General features: G+C 35.1%; 1 protein-coding gene across 3 annotated transcripts in view; it reads left to right on the forward strand.

Moving 5' to 3' along the window:
• Positions 1-19955, forward strand: part of ndrg3a (ndrg family member 3a) — a 75804-nt gene that overhangs the window by 15168 nt on the left and 40681 nt on the right. For 2 of the 3 annotated variants that reach the window (XM_056467815.1, XM_056467817.1), the window contains exon 2: positions 15020-15093. In XM_056467815.1, the coding sequence (XP_056323790.1) occupies positions 15037-15093 (57 nt within the window). In that variant the 5' untranslated portion in view covers positions 15020-15036. The remainder of the gene's footprint in view (positions 1-15019; positions 15094-19955) is intronic. The other variant, XM_056467816.1, reaches the window with a different exon arrangement.

The following is a 19955-nucleotide window of genomic DNA, read 5'->3' on the forward strand; positions in this document are numbered from 1 at the left end:
GACAGTTCAAACTGTAGGGGCAACAACACGGGGAATAAGCCAGTGGTAGAGACAAGATGGCACCAGAATACAGCCAGCTAGGAGTAAGAGCAACAGTGGTCAAACCCAGTGATAGATGCTGGGAGCAAGCCATGTAAACTCCAGACTGGCAGGCCAGGGAAGTCAGGACACGTGATAGGACTGGAAAAGTATAAGACGGGATAGCAAACGGGCAGAAATGATTGTACAATAAATTAATAAAACTAACTAAATCTAAAAGAAAATATTAAATCAATATAAATCCTAGTAGAAAGAAAACTAGACTGAAAACAAAGGAAACAATTAAATAAAAACCTCTAGAATCTTAAAGAAAGAAATTAAACAATCAAAAGGACAACTAATAATCAACTACTAATGTCTGGGATTGACAGAAAAATGGAACAAAAATGGTTATAAGGATAACAACAATTTGAAAAGAATTAAGTAAACACTGGGAACAAACAAAAAGTAGTAGCTACAAACAAAAATAAACAAAAGAACTAGAAGAACAGGCTAGACAAAACACTATGTAAGGATACAAGGCCAGGATGCAAGATAAGCAAAGACAAGCTTACATGGAGCTAACCAGCAAGGAAATGAGAACACATAGCACCAAATATATAACAAAGCACACGAGAGACAGGTGAAGACAATCAGAATAACAAGGTTAACTGAAAATAAGGTTTCAGGTTAACTGAAAATAAGAAGGAATGACAAGAGGAGCACAGGGAAACATTAAACACTGACAGGACAGACAAGACGGTCAGGTCAGGACCATGACACACTTATCTTAAAAAAATTTGTAAATCCAATTAAAAATGTTTTTTTTTTCAGTGTAATGTCTAAAGTAACAATCTTTCAAAAATGGTTAACAAAAACACACAGTATTGACTTTATTCTGCGATGCGGAAGTGCGCTCGTTTTTGCAATTGCTTTATAACTTCCGATTTAGTTGCCTGTGGGAGAAATGACTAGAAATAATAAGTGGCAGACCACAGTCAAACTACCTGCTCTACAAAGAAGTGTGTTCATGACTATACATAAAAAGTAGAATAATATAATAAGAAAATATCAGTTTGCAACAACAAGCAGCAGAACTAACTATTTTTAATGTCTAGAAATCATGAATGAGACCTCAAGCCATAAAGATTCCATTGGTTGCGGCAGCTCGTACGTGAAGAATAAGGTCAATAGGTTGTGGCGTAGATTGGTTTTGCTTTTAAAATTATTTTGATATTCTTACTGTAGGCAAAAAATAGATTATGGATATCCAGAATGATGAATATTTCAGATTAACCTCTTAAAGCCCAAGGTGTTTTTTACATGGAGTTTTTATTTCTCTTTGCTATTTGGGCTTATTAGAACCTAATTAGACTAAACATCTAAGTAACATCTTTTGATACGATGTACTTTTAGAGAAAAATGATGTCCATAAATGTGCACTTGTGGTCCGAATTTACATAAAACACTTTTTCCTAAATTTTTTTAATGCATATTTAACATATAAATTTTTTTTTTTTTGAATTAGCTTTGACTATCAGAGAGTAAAAACTCATTTTTTTCTCATTTTGGATAAAAATTGTGTTTGGGACATTTCATATGCTGCAAAACAGTTGCAGGATGACACTGTATGTCTGTAACGAAATATAAAACATTCAAAGTTTTTAAATACCCACTTAAGTGCTAAAATGTCCTCTCCACGTATGCAGACATTCAAGCCCTAGGAGGTTATGAATGTAAATATCTACAGATTACATTGATTTATCACTGTTTAATTGAACAATTAGTTGATTGTTAACCTTAATAATATGACATGAGACTGCTTCAGTGGCAAAATGCCATTGGCAAATTGCAAACATAAAAAAAACGGTAGAATTGCAGAAGGAATCAATAATTGACCGTTTAAAATAACCATTTAATGATTAAATGACATGTCAAATATATTGAGTGTCAAAGTGGCAGATTTACACACTGGTAACTGGTGCATGTGAGCAAATAGTGTTTGTTATTGTGAGTGTTTTATTTTATTCTCAATTGTGAATAGGATATTGAACATATAAGTAAATGAATGAATGAATGTATAGTTGTTTCTCCAAGCATTGGACCAGAGAATGTTTAGTACACACATGCAAACTCACTTTATTTTTCCTTCAAATCTGCTATACATGCTTCTCAACTGAATTTGAATGGCATCTGTGCTTAATCCTTCATCAGTAAGCTGTATTTGTTTATACAATTGTCAACAATTAATGGATAGTCAATTAATCTTTGGCATCCCTAATCCTGAATTTTAATGAATAATCTAAATTCTTGAATGAGAAAACACAATTAATTAAATGAGTGTTACGCAAACTGGACAGAACTTGACCCATCCAGAAGAGAGAGGGCACAGACCGTCTGTCCACATCTGTGTACACATCTTACTGGCCAACTGTTGACGCATGAGCTGTTTATAGCTTCAAGGTGAAAGAGAGGGAGACAGAGAAAGATGGAGGGTTTGATAGTAGCAAGAAGGCTTTGTGATGACCATCCATCATTCAGCTGTGTTTTCTGACACCTTTCATTTCAACTCCTCTTTATATATCTCTTGGTGTGTGTTTGTAGATATGTGTGTGGTTTACTAAATATGTGGGGGCAATTTTTTTTTACAATGGACCTAATCAAATCATCATGAAACTGCATCCATACAAGAGGGAGGAAGTTTTAAAACTGACTGAAAATAAAATTATTGTATTTAGATATTAAATGCACATTATGTTTCATTTTTTTTCATTTAAATATCCAAAAACCTTTAGGAATGGCATTATATATTTTGCTGAATTACAATTGAAGTCATAATTATTAGCCCCTCTTTGAATTTTTTAAATATTTACCAAATAATGTTTAACAGAGCAAGGAAATTTTCACAGTATGTCTGATAATATTTTTTCTTCTGGAGAAAGTCTTATTTGTTTTATTTCAGAGAGAATAAAAGCAGTTTTTATTTTTTATGAACCATTTTAAGGTCAAAATTATTAGCCCCTTTAAGCTAATTTTTTTCGATGGTCTACAGAACAAACCATCGTTACACAATAACTTGCCTAATTACCCTAACCTGCCTAGTTAACCTAATTAATCTAGTTTAGCCTTTAAATGTCACTTTAAGCTGTATAGAAGTGTCTTGAAAAATATCTAGTCAAATATTATTTACTGTCATCATGGCAAAGATAAAATAAATCAGTTATTAGAAATGAGGTCTTAAAACTATTATGTTTAGAAATATGTTGAAAAAAAAATCTTCTCTCCGTTAAACAGGAATTGGGGTAAAAAATAAATGGGGGGCTAATAATTCTGACTAATACTGAATGTACTTACATTGTACTTACATTATTCCAAATGTTTTAAAGAATGTTCAGGTCCAGAGAAATAAGCAGTTTAACTAGTAACACAGACCATGTCAATGTGTCACCATGCTTATGTTTTATTAAACTTCAATTTCCGGTTTGGTTTTATTGACGTTGTTCTCTACATACGAGTGGGCGCAGCCACTTGAATATTTTTGGCTGGAGACTTCCAGTTTTATTCACTTCCATTGATTTTTAGACAATAAAAACCGCTTGTTACACTTGTTGATGTTGCAAGCCTATATTTTCTTATTATGTTATTCTACTTTTTATGTATAGTCATGAACACACTTGTTTAGAGCAGGTAGTTTGACCATTTTCTGCTGTTTATTATTTTTAGTAATTTCTCCCATAAGCAACTGAATCAGAAGTTCTAAAGCAATCGCAAAAGTGAGTGCAGTTCCGCATTAAAGAATAAGGTCAATAGAAATCCATTTATTATGTTGTTTGTTTATTAGACTGCACAGAGCAGCATTATAACAGAATCTTAATATGTACATTAAAACGATTACGAGCTAAAGAACCGTAAGAGTTGGACTGTGGCATAATAAAAGCTCTGCTGCTTTCGTGCTCTCATTTTACTTCAGCATCTTTCAGCTTTACTCGGCTTCATTCTACCATAATAATAATTCTGGAATACTTTAGCTCATCCATGAACGTGAACATGAATCCCGTAGGACAGTATTTCTCAATCACGTTCCTGGAGGACCACCAACACTGCATGTTTTGGATTTCTATTTCGTCTGTCACACCGAATACAGGTCTTTCAGTCTCTGCTAATGAGCTGATGTTCTGAATCACGTGTGTTTGGTTAAAGAGATAAGGGAAATCTGCAGAGCAGGTGGTCCTCAAAGAATGTGGTTGAGAAACCATGCTGTAGAGTGTAAGGGTGTCAAAATTAATTGTTTCTTCCGCGATGCAGATGGGGACAATTCGATATCGGTTCAGTAATAGATCATAACCGGTTATTACGTACTGACGTCATTTATCTCCATGTGCAATGTCGCAGTAGAATACTATGACGAAGGAGGTGAGGGAGAGTAAATAAAACGCTCCTACTACTTAAAAGGTAGATAATTGTGCACAATTCAACTGACACTTATTGACACTGAAGAAGGCACAGCACACGAGCCGCTATGTTACTACTAGGGAGAAATGCTGTAAAAATCCATCTCTGCCTCTTTCTCTCACTTTGGACATTTGCCCCACTGGCGTGTTCGTGAGGTAACTTTTTCTCTCCTCTTGGCTGTTAAAACGGACACTTGTGGATCCAGACACGAGCATGCCTGAGGTGCGAGTTTTCTCCATTTTGTCTATTACGGATTACCTGTGATGACTGTGTGTTATGCGCATACAGACTAAAACCACAGCTGTTCTTCCCGCCTCACTCATCGGTGAACAACGCTTTCATTCCAATCGCAGCCCTTTCTGTTGAGCAGGGGAAGAAAATGACCGATCATAGGGGTGTAAGACCTCGCATGACCGCTCAAAAAGCAAGCAGGATAATATTTACATTGGTTTATTTGCTATAAATGCTCATGCTGTCTTCTGTGCATGTATTGGAGTTTTGTTTAAAACATTCAAAAAGAGTGTCATCTTTGAACAGGTAAATTTAGAGGTTTCATATATCTGACTGCTTGTATTAAAGGACAAAATTGTATTACAAATAATATATGAATATTAATATATTTATATATTTAAATTTAAAAAATGAATGCGTTATGAAGAAAAAATCTAATTATGTATGGAAAGCATCGTCAATGCACCGTGATGCACCGAGATTTTGAACCGAGCCAATGGCATGATAATCGTAACCGAACCATGAGACCAGTGTAGGTTCACACCCCTAGTAGAGTGTATTGAAGACGACAGCAATGATTCCACACACGATCAGGCAGTCATTTAACTTCTCCTTTGTTTGTTGTGAATACATGCGCTCTAGCAGCCCAATTGAAATACTGTGCCTTTAACATACAACAATGTTAATAATATCACATAAACTATTTAATGAATATTTAAATGTATAATTCTAAATTTTAATAGTGTTCATTTTATATATTGTGTTGTTTTTGTTTCCTTTTTATTACTCTGTTTCATCTGTCAGTTATCATGTTATAACCATGTAATTTGTCTTCTTGAATGTAACAACACAGTAGCAAACTATTAAATATGGATGTATTCTATGGTCTCTGTAAAACAATCGTGGTATGCATTCCTCTGTAAATGTCTTTTAAGAATAAACAGAGATGAAAGGAAAACCCCCTCAAGGGTATACAAGGTTGTGTGTGTGTGTGTGTGTGGGCTGAAGGGCCTCCTTGTCCATATGTGACTGATTAACAGAATACTTGGAGCGTGTTTCCATGTTTCCAACAGCATCCTATTGAAACAACTCAATGAAAATTCATATAAAGAAAATTACTCTCAGCTTGTTTGGACTTAAAGTATATTTTTTGCATCCACGCAATCGATTCAGCCTTGCCCTTTAGTAATTTTGCCATCTGACTCATGGCTCTCATCGTTTTTTCTGATATTTTCCTTTCACAGCTGTGTGGATACGCATTTGCACAGAAAATCGCAGTGAAATTGGAGGAAGGACTCCTGGGAAGTGTTTTTACATGAGTCACATTTCTTCAGATGTCATAGTTATGCAATACTGAAGGGAAGATGGGGATACAGGATGTTTGCTTTGGGTTTTACCTTCAGTTGATTTGTAAATCTATACTTAAAAAAAAACCTGACGTGAGGCCTATGGTTTTTAATTGTGGTTACTGCCTCGATCTTCTGTTCAGTCTTCATTACTCCTTCCCATCCCTTTGGGAGACCCTTTTGTCTCTATAGCAACAGTTTTACACTTCACTGAACCCACAACTAAACATTGATTGTAGTTGATAGTTTGGTGAACTTGCGTTGGTGATCCAAGTCAGATTTTGTTGGTATGAAATCTTGAGACAGATATTGACAAAAAAAAAAAACAGATCCAGATCCTTTGAACTTTGTGTTGGGATTATGATCGATCAGAAGCCATGGCTGGCCTTTGACCTCTCAGCTCAGATTCTTAGAAGATCGCATGCGGAAGTGGAAGGAGTTGAACCAAGTCTTTACATGCATTCTGAACATTTGTTGTTTTGTTTTCGTGTCACTCTTCATCTAAATATTATTTAATGCCCTTCATCCGGATTTGCTGCCGGGACTGCAAAGGAGATTTCCACCCTTAAGCTTTCAAATCTTAATACGTGCTAGTGGTTTCCGTGCTTTTTACGTAATGGAAGTTTATATTTATACTGCTGTGGTATTTCATTGATGAAAGCACACCAAACTTTTGCTCTTATACAAGTTTTTAAAACTGCTGACCTTTTTGGATGGGGTCAAAGATAAGATTTTTTATTTTGCTTTTTGGATCAAGTTCAATTTACAATATGGCTGAAGCAATGCATTTAAAAATGTAGCATATAACATTCTTATTCTGACCTGTACTTAAGTTTTAAAATAAAGAATTATAAAGAACTTTGTTTAAAATGATTAAAAACTGATTTTACAGAAATGTGTAAAACCCAGTGGTTTGATAATATTTTTTATAATAATGATAGAATAATATTTTTTTGTCATAAAATTATTCTTGTTTTCAAATGATTTTTGGCAAATAAACTTTGGTCCCACTTTATATTAAGTGGCCTTAACTACTATGCTCTTTTATCAAAATATAAACAGTACTAATGTGTTCATAGTGTATTGCAGATCACTTCTGGTGCTATTTAGGGTAGAGTTAGGCACATGTTTGGTGATATAGGTTGGTTTAAGGGTTGGGTTACGGTGTAAGGGATGGTCAATTGTGTAATTATAAATAGGGATGCACCATATGGATTTTTTGGCCGATATCGACAACCGATAACTCTTAAGATTTGGAAGCCAATAACTGATATATAATAGTCGTTATATTTAAAAATGTTATATTTTTATGCAGTATCCAACTGATTTTATTTTAAAAACTTCATAAAAGTTTGTACTGATCTTAGAATGGCCTACTCAAAGCAAAAAAAGCAATAATGTTAAAATTGCAAGGTGATTTATATAGACCTACATTCATGATTTCACATAAGTCGGCATGCCAAAAAAGAAATTATTTCCTTTACTTCGCATAGCAAATTAACATGCAACTTGACTGCTGTATAAAAATAATAGGAAAAATAACAAAATGGGACTTTATGTGTTTTTAAGGGGAATTAACAAACAAGTAAAATAAATTAATTTTAAGTAAAATGAAAATGGAAGAACTAAGAACTGAAACCAGCTGAAATGTTCTTGATAAATAAATATGTAATGTCCAAAAAAGTGTTTTGAGAGATGTTTTGACAGATCAGAACAACCCAGGCTCATTCCGAGAACGTAGTCCCGGGGACGTTTCTGGAGACCGCGAAATATGTCCCGGGAGGTACGTATTTGTGCAGTTTTTGTTTTCGCGAGTCCGCGAGAGGCCGCTGTGCGCACTGCCTGTCTTCATGACGGAATGATTGACCGTGCGACCGGCCAATCGGCTGACCCACCCTCCTCCGTCCCTAAACCCGACCAACGACGGTTCACAAAAGCCGTCCAGAAAAAGAAAAGCCCTCGTCCGATTTTTACCACGTTTTCGGATTTTGACCACATTCTCACCCTGTGACGAACCTGTTCGCTTCATTTTTTGGATTTTGTTTTTGTTTTCTTACCTGATTCCTGGAACCGCTCTTCCCCGGACTCGAACCCGGTCGTCGTCGTCGTCGTGGTCAGCCCCTCTCTGCGCCTCGAGTCCGCCAGAGTACACTAAGAGCTAACCGGACAAACTGGCTGCAGCGGGAAAGCCCTCCACACGAAGGGAACGGGTCACACCGCCCCGCAGCGTTCGCTTAAAAAAATGAAATGCAGCCGTACGTACCCCCGGCTACGTATTTTGCGGTCTCCAGAAACGTCCCCGGGACTACGTTCTCAGAATGAGCCTGGGTTGGATCAGAAACACAATAGAAACGAAAAGCTAAATACAGATAGTATTACTTTAGAAAATGCGTATTACTTTAGTATTTACTTTAGTATTACTTTAAATAAATTCATCCCATTTGGCGTTTTAGATTCATTTGAACACATGTGGTTGCTACTTGTCAATCAGACAATGTTTCTATGTTCGTTCTTGCTGTCAATTGCGGGAAAAATGATTGATGAGAGATTTATGTTAAACCGTTGTGAGTTTGAAAGTTTAACTGCAGGTGCTGTGTGATGCGCGTGCACACAAAACTGAGTCAGATTTGTCCTCGGAGTCAAATTTTGGCTGCATTTACACTGCACTTGTTCAAGTGACTAAATTCGGAAAGTGACTCAAATCGGAATTGACCACCAAGATCTCCAGTATAAATGCAGCCTTTGATACAACACCTGAGCATTGAGCACAGATGATTTTATGACAAACACAGTGCATATTATATAGACAGAAAGTGATGGACGGTTAAGAACCCCTATGCTGGATTCAGCGACTGGCACTCGTCTCCCCTGCTGCTGTTTAGGGTGCTGTGAATGCTATGTGTGCGCATGCTGGTATATATGCGCTCGTTATAATTATTATAAATATGCCGATTAAACTGAATACAATCTTACATCAACAACACATGACAAGCAACTCGTTGATAATAACAAATAATCATATTAGATTACAAGCCAACAAGTTGTTTAGCATGTCTGCATCACTGCTTTTATGTTTACACGTAATATTTAAACAAAAATACACAGTGACACTATCAAACATATCTAAAAAAATGGGACTTACTTAACCAAACATATCTACAATGATAAGGAATATGGTTACTCACTGAGATATTAGCGCACAGCAATACCACATGAAGAAAGGACGGACTTTGAAGGAATAAACAATGTGAGGAAAGCTCCGTTATAGTGCACTGGACAAGTCTGAACAAGTTCGACTCACTCACGCATGCGCGAGGCAGGCAGTTCTGTACAATTACGTAATCTATCGGCTTAAGGATATCGGCCTAATTTTGACATCGGACCGACAACATTAAAAATAGCATTTATCGGCCGATAACAATATGGCCACCGATATATCATGCATCCCTAATTATAGATGTAATTGCAGAACGTAATTACAGATGTAATTACATGCAGGTATTAAATCAAGCATAAGTACAATGTATAAACAAACATGTATTTACACAATAAGTACATTGTAAGGACTTATTAGTTTCAGTGTCAGTACATATTAGTTAAGGCCACTTAATGTAAAGTGGGACCTAAACATTTGACCAAATGGCATTTAAGTGGATGTCTCTTGTAAATCGTCGTTATTTTTTTGTCATTTCTGAAAAAAGTTAAATGACACATCCTAATGCATCGGAAACCAATTAAAGCAAGCTGTTGTACACTTTTATGATTTACCACTTTAAACTTGTGCAGCTATTTATAAGCACTTTTTTGAGGATTTAAGGCCCATAAACTGCATGTCATCATATCACATCTTGCTCATCTAATGTCGGTCACTGCGTTTCAGTCCGTTGAGCATCACAGCAGCCGTCAGTCCTGTTTGGACCTGTCTCAAGGTCAGGGAGGTCAGAATGACTGTGACAGCAGACAGATGAGGCTAGTGGATATGGGTTAAGCCACGCCAGCATGTCATTCCACCAAACAACACGAGTTCAGCAGATTTCCATAGATGCCTCATTCCTACCAAATGTCACTTTTTTGTTGCAAACAGGTCAACTTAATTCCTTTTAACATTGGAATATTTTATCATAATTAAGCGTATTACATTTTCTTCTTACGATAATTGCTGTAGTTTTTAATTCAATTCAATTCAATTCAATTCAATTCAATTCAATTCACCTTTATTTGTATAGCGCTTATACAATGTAGATTGTGTCAAAGCAGCTTCACATAAAAGGTCACAGTAAATAGGAACTGTGTAGTTCAGTTTGTAGTGTTTAAGTTCAGTTCAGTTTAGCTCAGTTCAGTGTGGTTTAATAATCACTACTGAGAGTCCAAATACTGAAGAGCAAATCCATCGATGCGCAGCTCTACAGATCCTGAACCATGCAAGCCAGTGGCGACAGCGGAGAGGGAAAAAAAACTTCACTAAAGGCGGAAGTGAGGCGGAAGTTTTTACCATGATATACAGTGAGGAAGTGAGGCGGAAGTTTTTACCATGATATACAGTGTTATCATAATATCAACATAAGCTGTAAAAGGGGTTACTTTAACAGGTAAAATAACAAAAAGATTCTTATTCTATATGACTGTTCAGAGAAAACAAATTTCAAGCTATTTAAATTACAAAAAAATGATAAAGTACAACAGGTAACATATATGGGTACTGTTATTTTTAGATAATTGCCTCCTTATTTAATTTTTTCTGATTTAATTTTTTTTTATTTTTTTTTAGTCTTGATTCTTCTTTGCATACTTATTGAAGGCATCATCTCCCTCCCATCTCCCAACAGGGAGGGCTGGCAGATGGAAGAGATGGTTTAGATTTAGTTTAGGTTTGATTTTTTGGGGGGAGTTCTGCAGTTTTCTTGTTTTTGTTGTTCTACTGGTTCTACTATCTTATATTTGACGAAATATTAAAATATAACACAATAGGTAACTTTACAATAAGGTCTCATTTGTATATGTAGAAAAGTTACTACTTTAATATCAACAGTGAAAAAAGTGTTAACGAATAATAGGCCCACAAACAATTAATAATATTTTTGGTGCATGTCATAAGAAAGATTAAGTTGTTAAATGTTTATGTTTGAAAATAAATAGCCTATTAAGTCTTGATGAACACAACTGCCAATAACCTGAATATTTCTAAGTTCTATTAATTCTAAAGTTTAAATTATTTAAGTTATTAATACAACGTATCAATTATTATTAATAGTATATATAAATTGATATTATTATTATTATTATTATTATTTCATTTATTTATATTATTATTAATAATTTATATTTATGATGATGATGATTATTATTATTTTTATTATTATTATTATTAGTAGTAGTAGTAGTAATAATAATTTATTTTTATTTTTGTAGTTATTATTATTTTTTAATTATTTATTATTATTATTATTATTATTATTATTATTATTATTATTATTATTATTATTATTATTCTTATTATTATTATTATTATTCGATGTATCCAAAGTGGCAAAATATATTTCATCACAAACATCACATTTTTTTTGGTCTCACCTTGAAAAGGCTGGGCTTCGTTTGCATACTCTCATATTAGCAGCCAGTGCAAAAAGATGAAACACAAAATTTGCATGATCATTCATGTCTCGGTGCTTTTAATAAATGCAGGAAGGGATTTTAATGGAGGAATTAAAAATAGAAACTCATCTTCGGAATGCACTGTGCACATCTGCATTCCTCTGCCTTCAAACTGTTAATCTCAGACCGGATCCATGCAACATTTATATATTAGTTAGCAGGCAGACTGTACCCATTTCATCAAAACATCTCTGTTCCCAAGGCAACGGAAAAGAGCAGATTTAATTGTACAGACATTCCCCTCGGCTCTCGGCTTTTAATACTGTTTACTGAGAGTGTGTCGCTTAAGGCTGTTGTGGGCTGATACTCAATCTCAGGTCTGCCAGGTTAATTAAAAACAAAACGGTGGCTACACTGATTACAGGGTAGAAATGATCGGAACTCTGCTACATTGCAGAGAGTCTTTTATTAAGAGAAATTTAGCAGAAGGCGTCTGTATTGACTCAAGTGAGTTCTGCTTCAAATGTGAAATCTGCCTGACAGTGTTAGACATTATTATACTTAGATTTGATTGTACTAATCATTGTACTGGGGTGTCAGTAACGTGTTCCTTAATATGATAATATTTATACTATAAAATCCTTAATATGTTAAAATAATGCAAATAAATTACTGAACTACACAAAATTGTGAAAGTCTAATGTGTGCTGCATTAGACTTAAGCCCCGGTCAGATCACACCATTTTTATTGTCTGTTACGAAAGTCAGAATATGCTTTTGTTTTCCTTTATAAAATCTTGACTGGTTGTGGGTAACAAATACACGTTCCTTCACAAACAGTCATCCTGTGACTTCTATGACTAGCGTTATTTCCCAGAGCAGTCACAAGTGTTGCTATAACAATATTTCTTTTCTCAATTTCAATTTTTTTATTAAGCATTAATTAAGCTTTAATTAAATCCTTATATTCCTCAGAGCGAAACAAATCATCCACTCGTATAGTTGAACAGTGGAGGGGCACAAACAAAAATATAATTCATATATTTTTATTTTTTTGAAACGATTTTCGTTTGCTATAATTTCTATCTTAATGTTAATGTATCTTTGTTTGGTCCGTTATCTGTAAACAAGAATAACGTATAACATTTGAGGTGATGCGCTTCAAAACAAGTCCGCTATATACACCAAAACACGAATTGTCGTGAGATTGTGTTGGTTTGTTAAATAAAATAATAATCTAGCCTAAATAAAATGAAAGTGAAATATTCACAGTTTCAGAGGAGCCTATATTAAACTGTTTTCATTATTGATGACAAATTTGAATAAGCAGGAAATGCTTTTGCAGTGTATTCGCAACACTGAACATGTTCGTAGATTACCTTGGAAGAACAAACTTTGTTGGAAGGATGAGAGCACTAAGAAACTCATGAGAATGAATATGTCTGCATATTTGTGTCCGTCTGTCAGATAAATTTGCTTAAAACACCTTCATATTTTAGAAAATGTGGTTAAAATTTGCATAACCAGTGATTGATCTTATCCAATCCAATCTAATCTTGGATTCAATAATAAACTACTCTGTTCATGCGTCATCAGAAAAGTCATCTGAGAGTTATGATTAAGTTTGTTGTGCCAAAAGTAGTGGTTGTGTCTGCTAATCACAAACATCACTGTTGGTGGTTAACATACATGTAAGAAAATTTGGGAGTTGTAGTTTTCTGAGCTTCAAACGGGTCAGTCGCTCAAGTGAGTTTTAATATTTTTTCCTGGTCGCACACATTAAGTTTTGGTCGCAAATACGCCATCTCAATTCCAGCTAATTGAACTGGAAAAAACCTTCTTCGCCAAATTACTTATTGGATGTATGACCTGTTGCAGTTCATTCAAATAGAGAAAATTTAATATACAATTAATGGCAAAACAGGGGATTTCTATACAGCTTGGCAACCTTTTCTGTTGTATTTTTAAAAATAGCTGTATATATCCCATCTTGCATATTTAACCGTCTGTATCTGTCTTTTCTCTTCTTCTTTTTTTCCTCTTGCTTTTGAATGATGCAAACTTATCTAAGAGTGTATTTGGAAAAGAAATTGCGTGATATTTTACATTTAATGATAATGGCCTATTTAGGTGTCATTTGTTAATTTAATATTAGGATTATTATTATATGTGTATATGGGTTTTTTGTTGTCGTTTGGTTTGTTTGTTCCTTTTTTGATGTTGTTTTTGTTTACTTACTTATTTTCTTTTCATCTCAATATGGTTCAGAGAGTAAGGAATGTGTTAAATTACCCCACAGTATTTCTTTCCTCAACACTGTGAAAATAATGTAATATGGTTTTTCTTTCCCTCACTTGTAATACCTCTCTGATTGAGAATTGTCAATAAAAAGAGTTAAACTAGAAATAGAAAAGATTCACTCCTCATTGTACTTGCATGTTGTTTGATTACTTCTACTGAACTCATTTTTAAATCACTTTGGGTTGAAGCATCTGCCAAATATTTTGTAAATTTTAATTTATGTTTCACGATTGGATAATCCCAGAAGTTTTTTCAGATTGAGGATCAGCAAAAATAGTGTTTGCAAAATTAAAAAAATTTGCTGTACCTTTTAGATTCTCAGTATCTGTTATTGATTCCACATTTCCAAATATTTATACTGCAAACTCCAGGAAACTTTTCAGTTTAATGATCGAGTAAGCGAAAAAAAAAAAGCTCAAATGTATAGAAAATATGATTCTGTGACAGATAGCAGAAAATAAACAGTATGTTTAAGTGAATTATTCATTCCAGCATGTGTTTGGCTTTAAAACACAAGCTCTGTCACATTCTCAGATTTGATTCTGAAGAGTACAAGCCCACTTGTATTGCATTGTGTAAAATAAGGACTGAACAGAACATCAAAACATCCCACAGCTGTGTGGACAAATATGACACAAACTATTCAGAGAATTTTTTCTGTTGACGTTGAAGTTGAAGTAATTTGTTTTGGTTATTTTTTTTTGCAGTATATAGTAAATAGTATTCTTAGTTGGAATAAAACAGACCAGTGTATTGTTTTGATGGATGAGGCCTTTAATCAAGGTAAAGATAATATTGCGTATGTTGTTGTGTTTATAATTCCGAATTAGTTGTTCTGGTTTTTGGACACCATTTATCTTGAAAAAAGCTTGCAGAACATACAGTTATTCTGAGAATTCTTTTTCAATCTTATGGGTTTCTTTACTGGATGAAAACAATAATAAAACGGTTTAATTTCATGACGAAAAAGGGTACAAGTAAAACATTTAATTTATTGACAACCCTCTACTATAAACGGTTTTAGTAGATTAATAAGTGTTTGTGTCTCATGTCTGATAAATATTTTTTTCTTGTTGTAGTGCAGACCAACACAAAGATGGATGAGCTACAAGATGTTCAGCTGACTGAGATCAAACCTCTGCTGACCTACAAGGTGAGATAAACATGTCAGAAACATCCGACTGACACAAAGAGACACACTCTCACTTATATGCTTGTGTAGCTATCACTCATGAACAAGCTGTAGCAAAACCATAGATATCAATAAAGCAAATTGCATATTAAAGCAAAACCGTAGATCTTGTTTCTTTTATTAGTAATACCTTGATTAAATTTGAACAACAGACACCGTTTCTGTCTAGAACATCGCCTATTTTATCAACACAGCTTCATTGGAAATATGTTCTTTAGCCTAGTGAAATTGCAAAAATGTACTTAAACCTATGTTTGATTGCAGTTTCTAGGTAAAATGATCAATAGTAAGCAGTATGATGCTAGCAACACGCTAATGATATTTACAAGGACATATTATTGATGAGTAAAGGATTATTTGCATGCATTTCTTTGCACAAGACCAAATAAATTCCACAAAAGAACCTAATGGTGTATTCCCAGTGATGGGTTGCGCTGCATAAAACATGTGCTGGATAAGTTGGCGGTTCATTCCGCTGTGGCGACCCCTGATTAATAAAGCAACTAAGCCGAAAAGAAAATGAATTAACTTAATGGTGTCCATTGTTTGTAATATAGTTTGCCTCTCCTGGATATATTCATATGGACAACTTTTACAGTGTTTTCAGTTTGCTCGGTAGCTCACTTTGTACAGTATTGTACGTGGGATGCAGAGCGTTCGGGTTTGACTCAGGTCAAGCATGGTTTCACAAAGCAGATAAAAGTGATGTAAAATCAAGGTAAAACGATGAGGTTACTGGGCGTTTTCCCTTACGTCCGCTTTTGAAAACACTATTGGTTTTGTTTAGGGAAGGGTTTATGTCAGTAGTTTGCTAGGTGATCTGTACAAAGATCTGTACCACCTTGTGTTTGACTTGCACAAGAAGGACGTGTTTAAAACATACAACAAAACATACCGTAAGTTGCGTATTTCAAATTCGCAAAAAATATAGACATCGCCCTCTAGTGGATTTGTCATCTAAAATGTGCAACAAAATGAATTTTACATTTTGCAAAAAGGTAGGCTGAGTCATGTATTTCCAAAGAGCCTGGGCTGGTTTTTATACACTCTAGCATTATTTTTTACAACTTAAGCAGTTTTTTTGTGTGCCTAATTTTAGAACAATAGAAAGGTCATCAAATTATGCAAATGGAGATCATTTGTTTTGGATTCTTAGTTTTTGACTGTTAGTGTTCAGGATATGCATGAATTTTCTTAAATAAGATTTTTTTCCTTTGTATTATGCTGGCCATAAGCATAATACAAAGTTTTTAATTAAGTGTACACTACTTGACAAAAGACTTGTCGTCGATCCCAGTTGTAAGAGCAACAAATAATAACTTGACTTCTAGTTGATCATTTGGGAAAAGTGGCAGAAGGTCGATTTTTCAGATGAATCATCTGTTGAACTGCATCCCAATCATCACAAATACTACAGAAGACCTATTGAAACACACATGGACCTAAGATTCTTATAGAAATCTGTCAAGTTTGGTGAAGGAAAAATCATGGTTTGTGATTACATTTAGTATGGGGCATACGAGAGATGTGAGAGTGGATGGCAACATCTACAGCTAAAGGTGTCAAGACATTTGTGTTGCCGATTACATTACAAACCACAGGAGAGGGCAAATTCTTCAACAGGATAGCGCTTCTTCTCATACTTCAGCCTCCACATCAAAGTTCCTGAAAGCAAAGAAGGTCAAGGGCTTCCAGGATTGGTGACCAGATATGAACATTATTGAGCATGTCTGAGGTAAGATGAAAGAGGAGGCATTAAAGATGAATCCAAATACTCTTGTTGAACTCTGGGAGTCCTGCAAGAACGCTTTCTTTGCCATTCCAGATGACTTTATTAATAAGTTATTTGAGTCATTGCAGAGATGTATGGATGCAGTCCTCCAAGCTCATGGGAGTCATACACAATATTCATTATTTTTTCACTGCACCATGACTTTATATTCTATACTGTACATTATTTCTGTTAAGTGACAAGACTTTTGTCTAAGCAAAGTCAGATCTTCTTGTCATAATTACATAATTAAAAATCAAGGCATGATCATATTTTATTTTGGTAAAATAAGCGTAATCTAGAGGCCTTTGCCTTTCATATGAGCCACTTCTGATACCAAATAATCATCTAGAAGTCAAGTTATTATTTGTTGACTTGAAGACTTTTGTCAGGTAGTGTAAATTGACCTATTTATTTTTCAAAATCATAACAGGTGACATTGTCTGTAAATTGTAACATTGCCTTTGTTCAGTTTTTCTTATCCAACCCATTAGTCGTTCTCTTTATTTTTACAGAATCAAATCTAGATATAAATTTGACCTCAGAATTTGCTGGTTTGAGCCGTTGTATGCACATAAATGTATGAGGAGCAAGAACTAACACACTATAAAGTCTGTAGTCACCGCAGAGGTATTCACTACTTACAATCCATAATGAATAGAGATGTTCATGCACCTTGTATTAGAGATTTCTATGTTTTCCTGTAGCTGATGCGAAGTTCCTCTCTACCCCTGTGTTTGTCTTCACTTCATCAAACTGAATAATTCATGTGAGTGTTACTGTGGCAAGAGAAAAGAGATGGAAAAGAGGCCGATGGGGTGGAATATTGCTGAAAAGAAAGAGACTGGAGGACTGTAACTGAAAAAAGAAAGGGCAGATTCGGTTTAGATACAAAAAAAGAAAAGAAATCAGCACAATGAAAGATATTTCTGTCTATTCCAGAGTAATAATCATTCTTACTGCAGGCCCTGTTGGCAGGAATCTTCCTCATTGCTTCTCGGGGGTTTGTCAGTGTAAATCTTGCCGTCCTTCTTTTGCCACACTGCATCCATATCAAAAACACTAAAAATAGAAATGTAAATGGCGCGCACCCATTAGCGCTGAGCAAGGCCGCCAGTATAATTTACGAGGCAAGAAACAAGCGTTTTATGGGTGGGCCTTCTGTCTCTCTCCTCGGAAACCAATGGAAGAGCTAATACATATAGCGCAGGGCTTTTCAGACAGAGATCCGCAGAGACAGCAAGAGGGTTAAGACAAGTAATATAAAAAAAAGGTAAAGGCGTCTTCAACTTTATGCTGCTGGAAAACAATCAATGTCTGACATGAAGAAATGCAAGGTGGTTAGAAACAAGACGTTATGAGGCGCCGTGTAGGATTTAAATCAAACTTTGCTTATCAACACACACATAAACACGTGCATATACACCTATAAATTACTCGCATATACACCTATACTTTTAGATGTTCAAAACAACATATATGAAACTTGTGTATATACATATAAACTTGACGCACGCATACACCCACACACACACGCACATACATATAAACTCCATCTATGCAAACACACCGACACACGCGCACATACATATATACTCCATCCATGCAAACACACCCATATTAACACACGCACATACATATATACTCCATCCACGCATACACACCCACATTACACACGCACATACATATAAACTCCATCCATGTATACACACACACATTAACATACGCATACATATAAACTCCATCTATGCATACACACACACATTAACACACGCACAAACATATAAACTCGGTCCTTGTGCGAGCACACACACGCACATACATAAACTTCCTTGCATAAACACCCACCCACACACACACGCACATACAACTCCCAGCATGCATAAACACCCCTTAAACAGTCGAGCAAACATCCAAAACAAGATACACAAACGTATACAAAGTTGTGCATATATGCAGGTGATTTATATGTGGATGTGCGTTAACTTTTCAGTGTGAACGGAAGGCATATCCGTTCAAACGGAAGGCATTAATTAATTTTTTTTCTCATGCAAATCAACATGAATTTCAGAGTGATCTTGATAGCCGTGACGTTTTTCGGTGCTTTATTTATTTGTGCTAATTGCAATGAGGATGTTATAGTCAGGCGAATAAAAGTGAAACAAGATTATAAAACTGCAGCGCATTAAACACACGCGTCTTTAGTCTACCGCAAAACACAGAGTAGACGCGCACTACAATTTAAAGCACAGATAGCGTGACCGTCTCTCTCCGAACCGCAGATGGCGTGACCGCAGTCTTGAACTGCGGGCCTTGATGGCGAAACAAATTGCGCAATTCAGATTCTGTTTGCAGTTCAGCTGAAGGGGACACATTTGACTCCACTGAATTAGATATGGATCTTATTATAGTCGGCGAAGCAAGAACATTTCGCAAAATGTTAATTATGTCTGTAACGTAACGCTATCACTGTTCATCATGGTCATTCAAATGGAGAAACGTGGCAAAATAGCTTACTTCGTCTTATTTTCTGATTAATGGCAGCTGGCAAACCAACAATGTGCATTCCTGCCACCTTCTGGACTGAAGTGTGGACCCAAAATAACCCATTAAGGATTGCGACACGATACAGAAAATCATATTAGACAACAATGTATTTATTCTAATAATAAATAATATTATATACTTCATATGTGACCGTGTATTGATTAAACCTACTGCTTTCATTTATTTGAGGATTTTTAATAAACATTTTGCTGGGGCAGTCATGTCATGTTTTCAATAATCAAAAGACCTAATACCTCAATTAATCACATTATTTATATTTTATAAGCTTGAAGATAGGATAGATTGCACTACAACACAGCTAATTAAAATTACCTGATACAGGCTTATAATTATAAATGATGATATATTTCGTTTTGGCTGTGACTTTTACACTAAAATGACTTCTTTTTTATGAACTGAGATAACTTCCTGTTATACTGAAATACCTTCCGTTTAAAGTGAAAAATTCATGCGCACTTACATATGAAATCACTTGTATATATGT

This window comes from Danio aesculapii, chromosome 11 (assembly GCF_903798145.1).
Source record: "Danio aesculapii chromosome 11, fDanAes4.1, whole genome shotgun sequence".
In the NCBI taxonomy this organism is placed as follows: domain Eukaryota; kingdom Metazoa; phylum Chordata; class Actinopteri; order Cypriniformes; family Danionidae; genus Danio; species Danio aesculapii.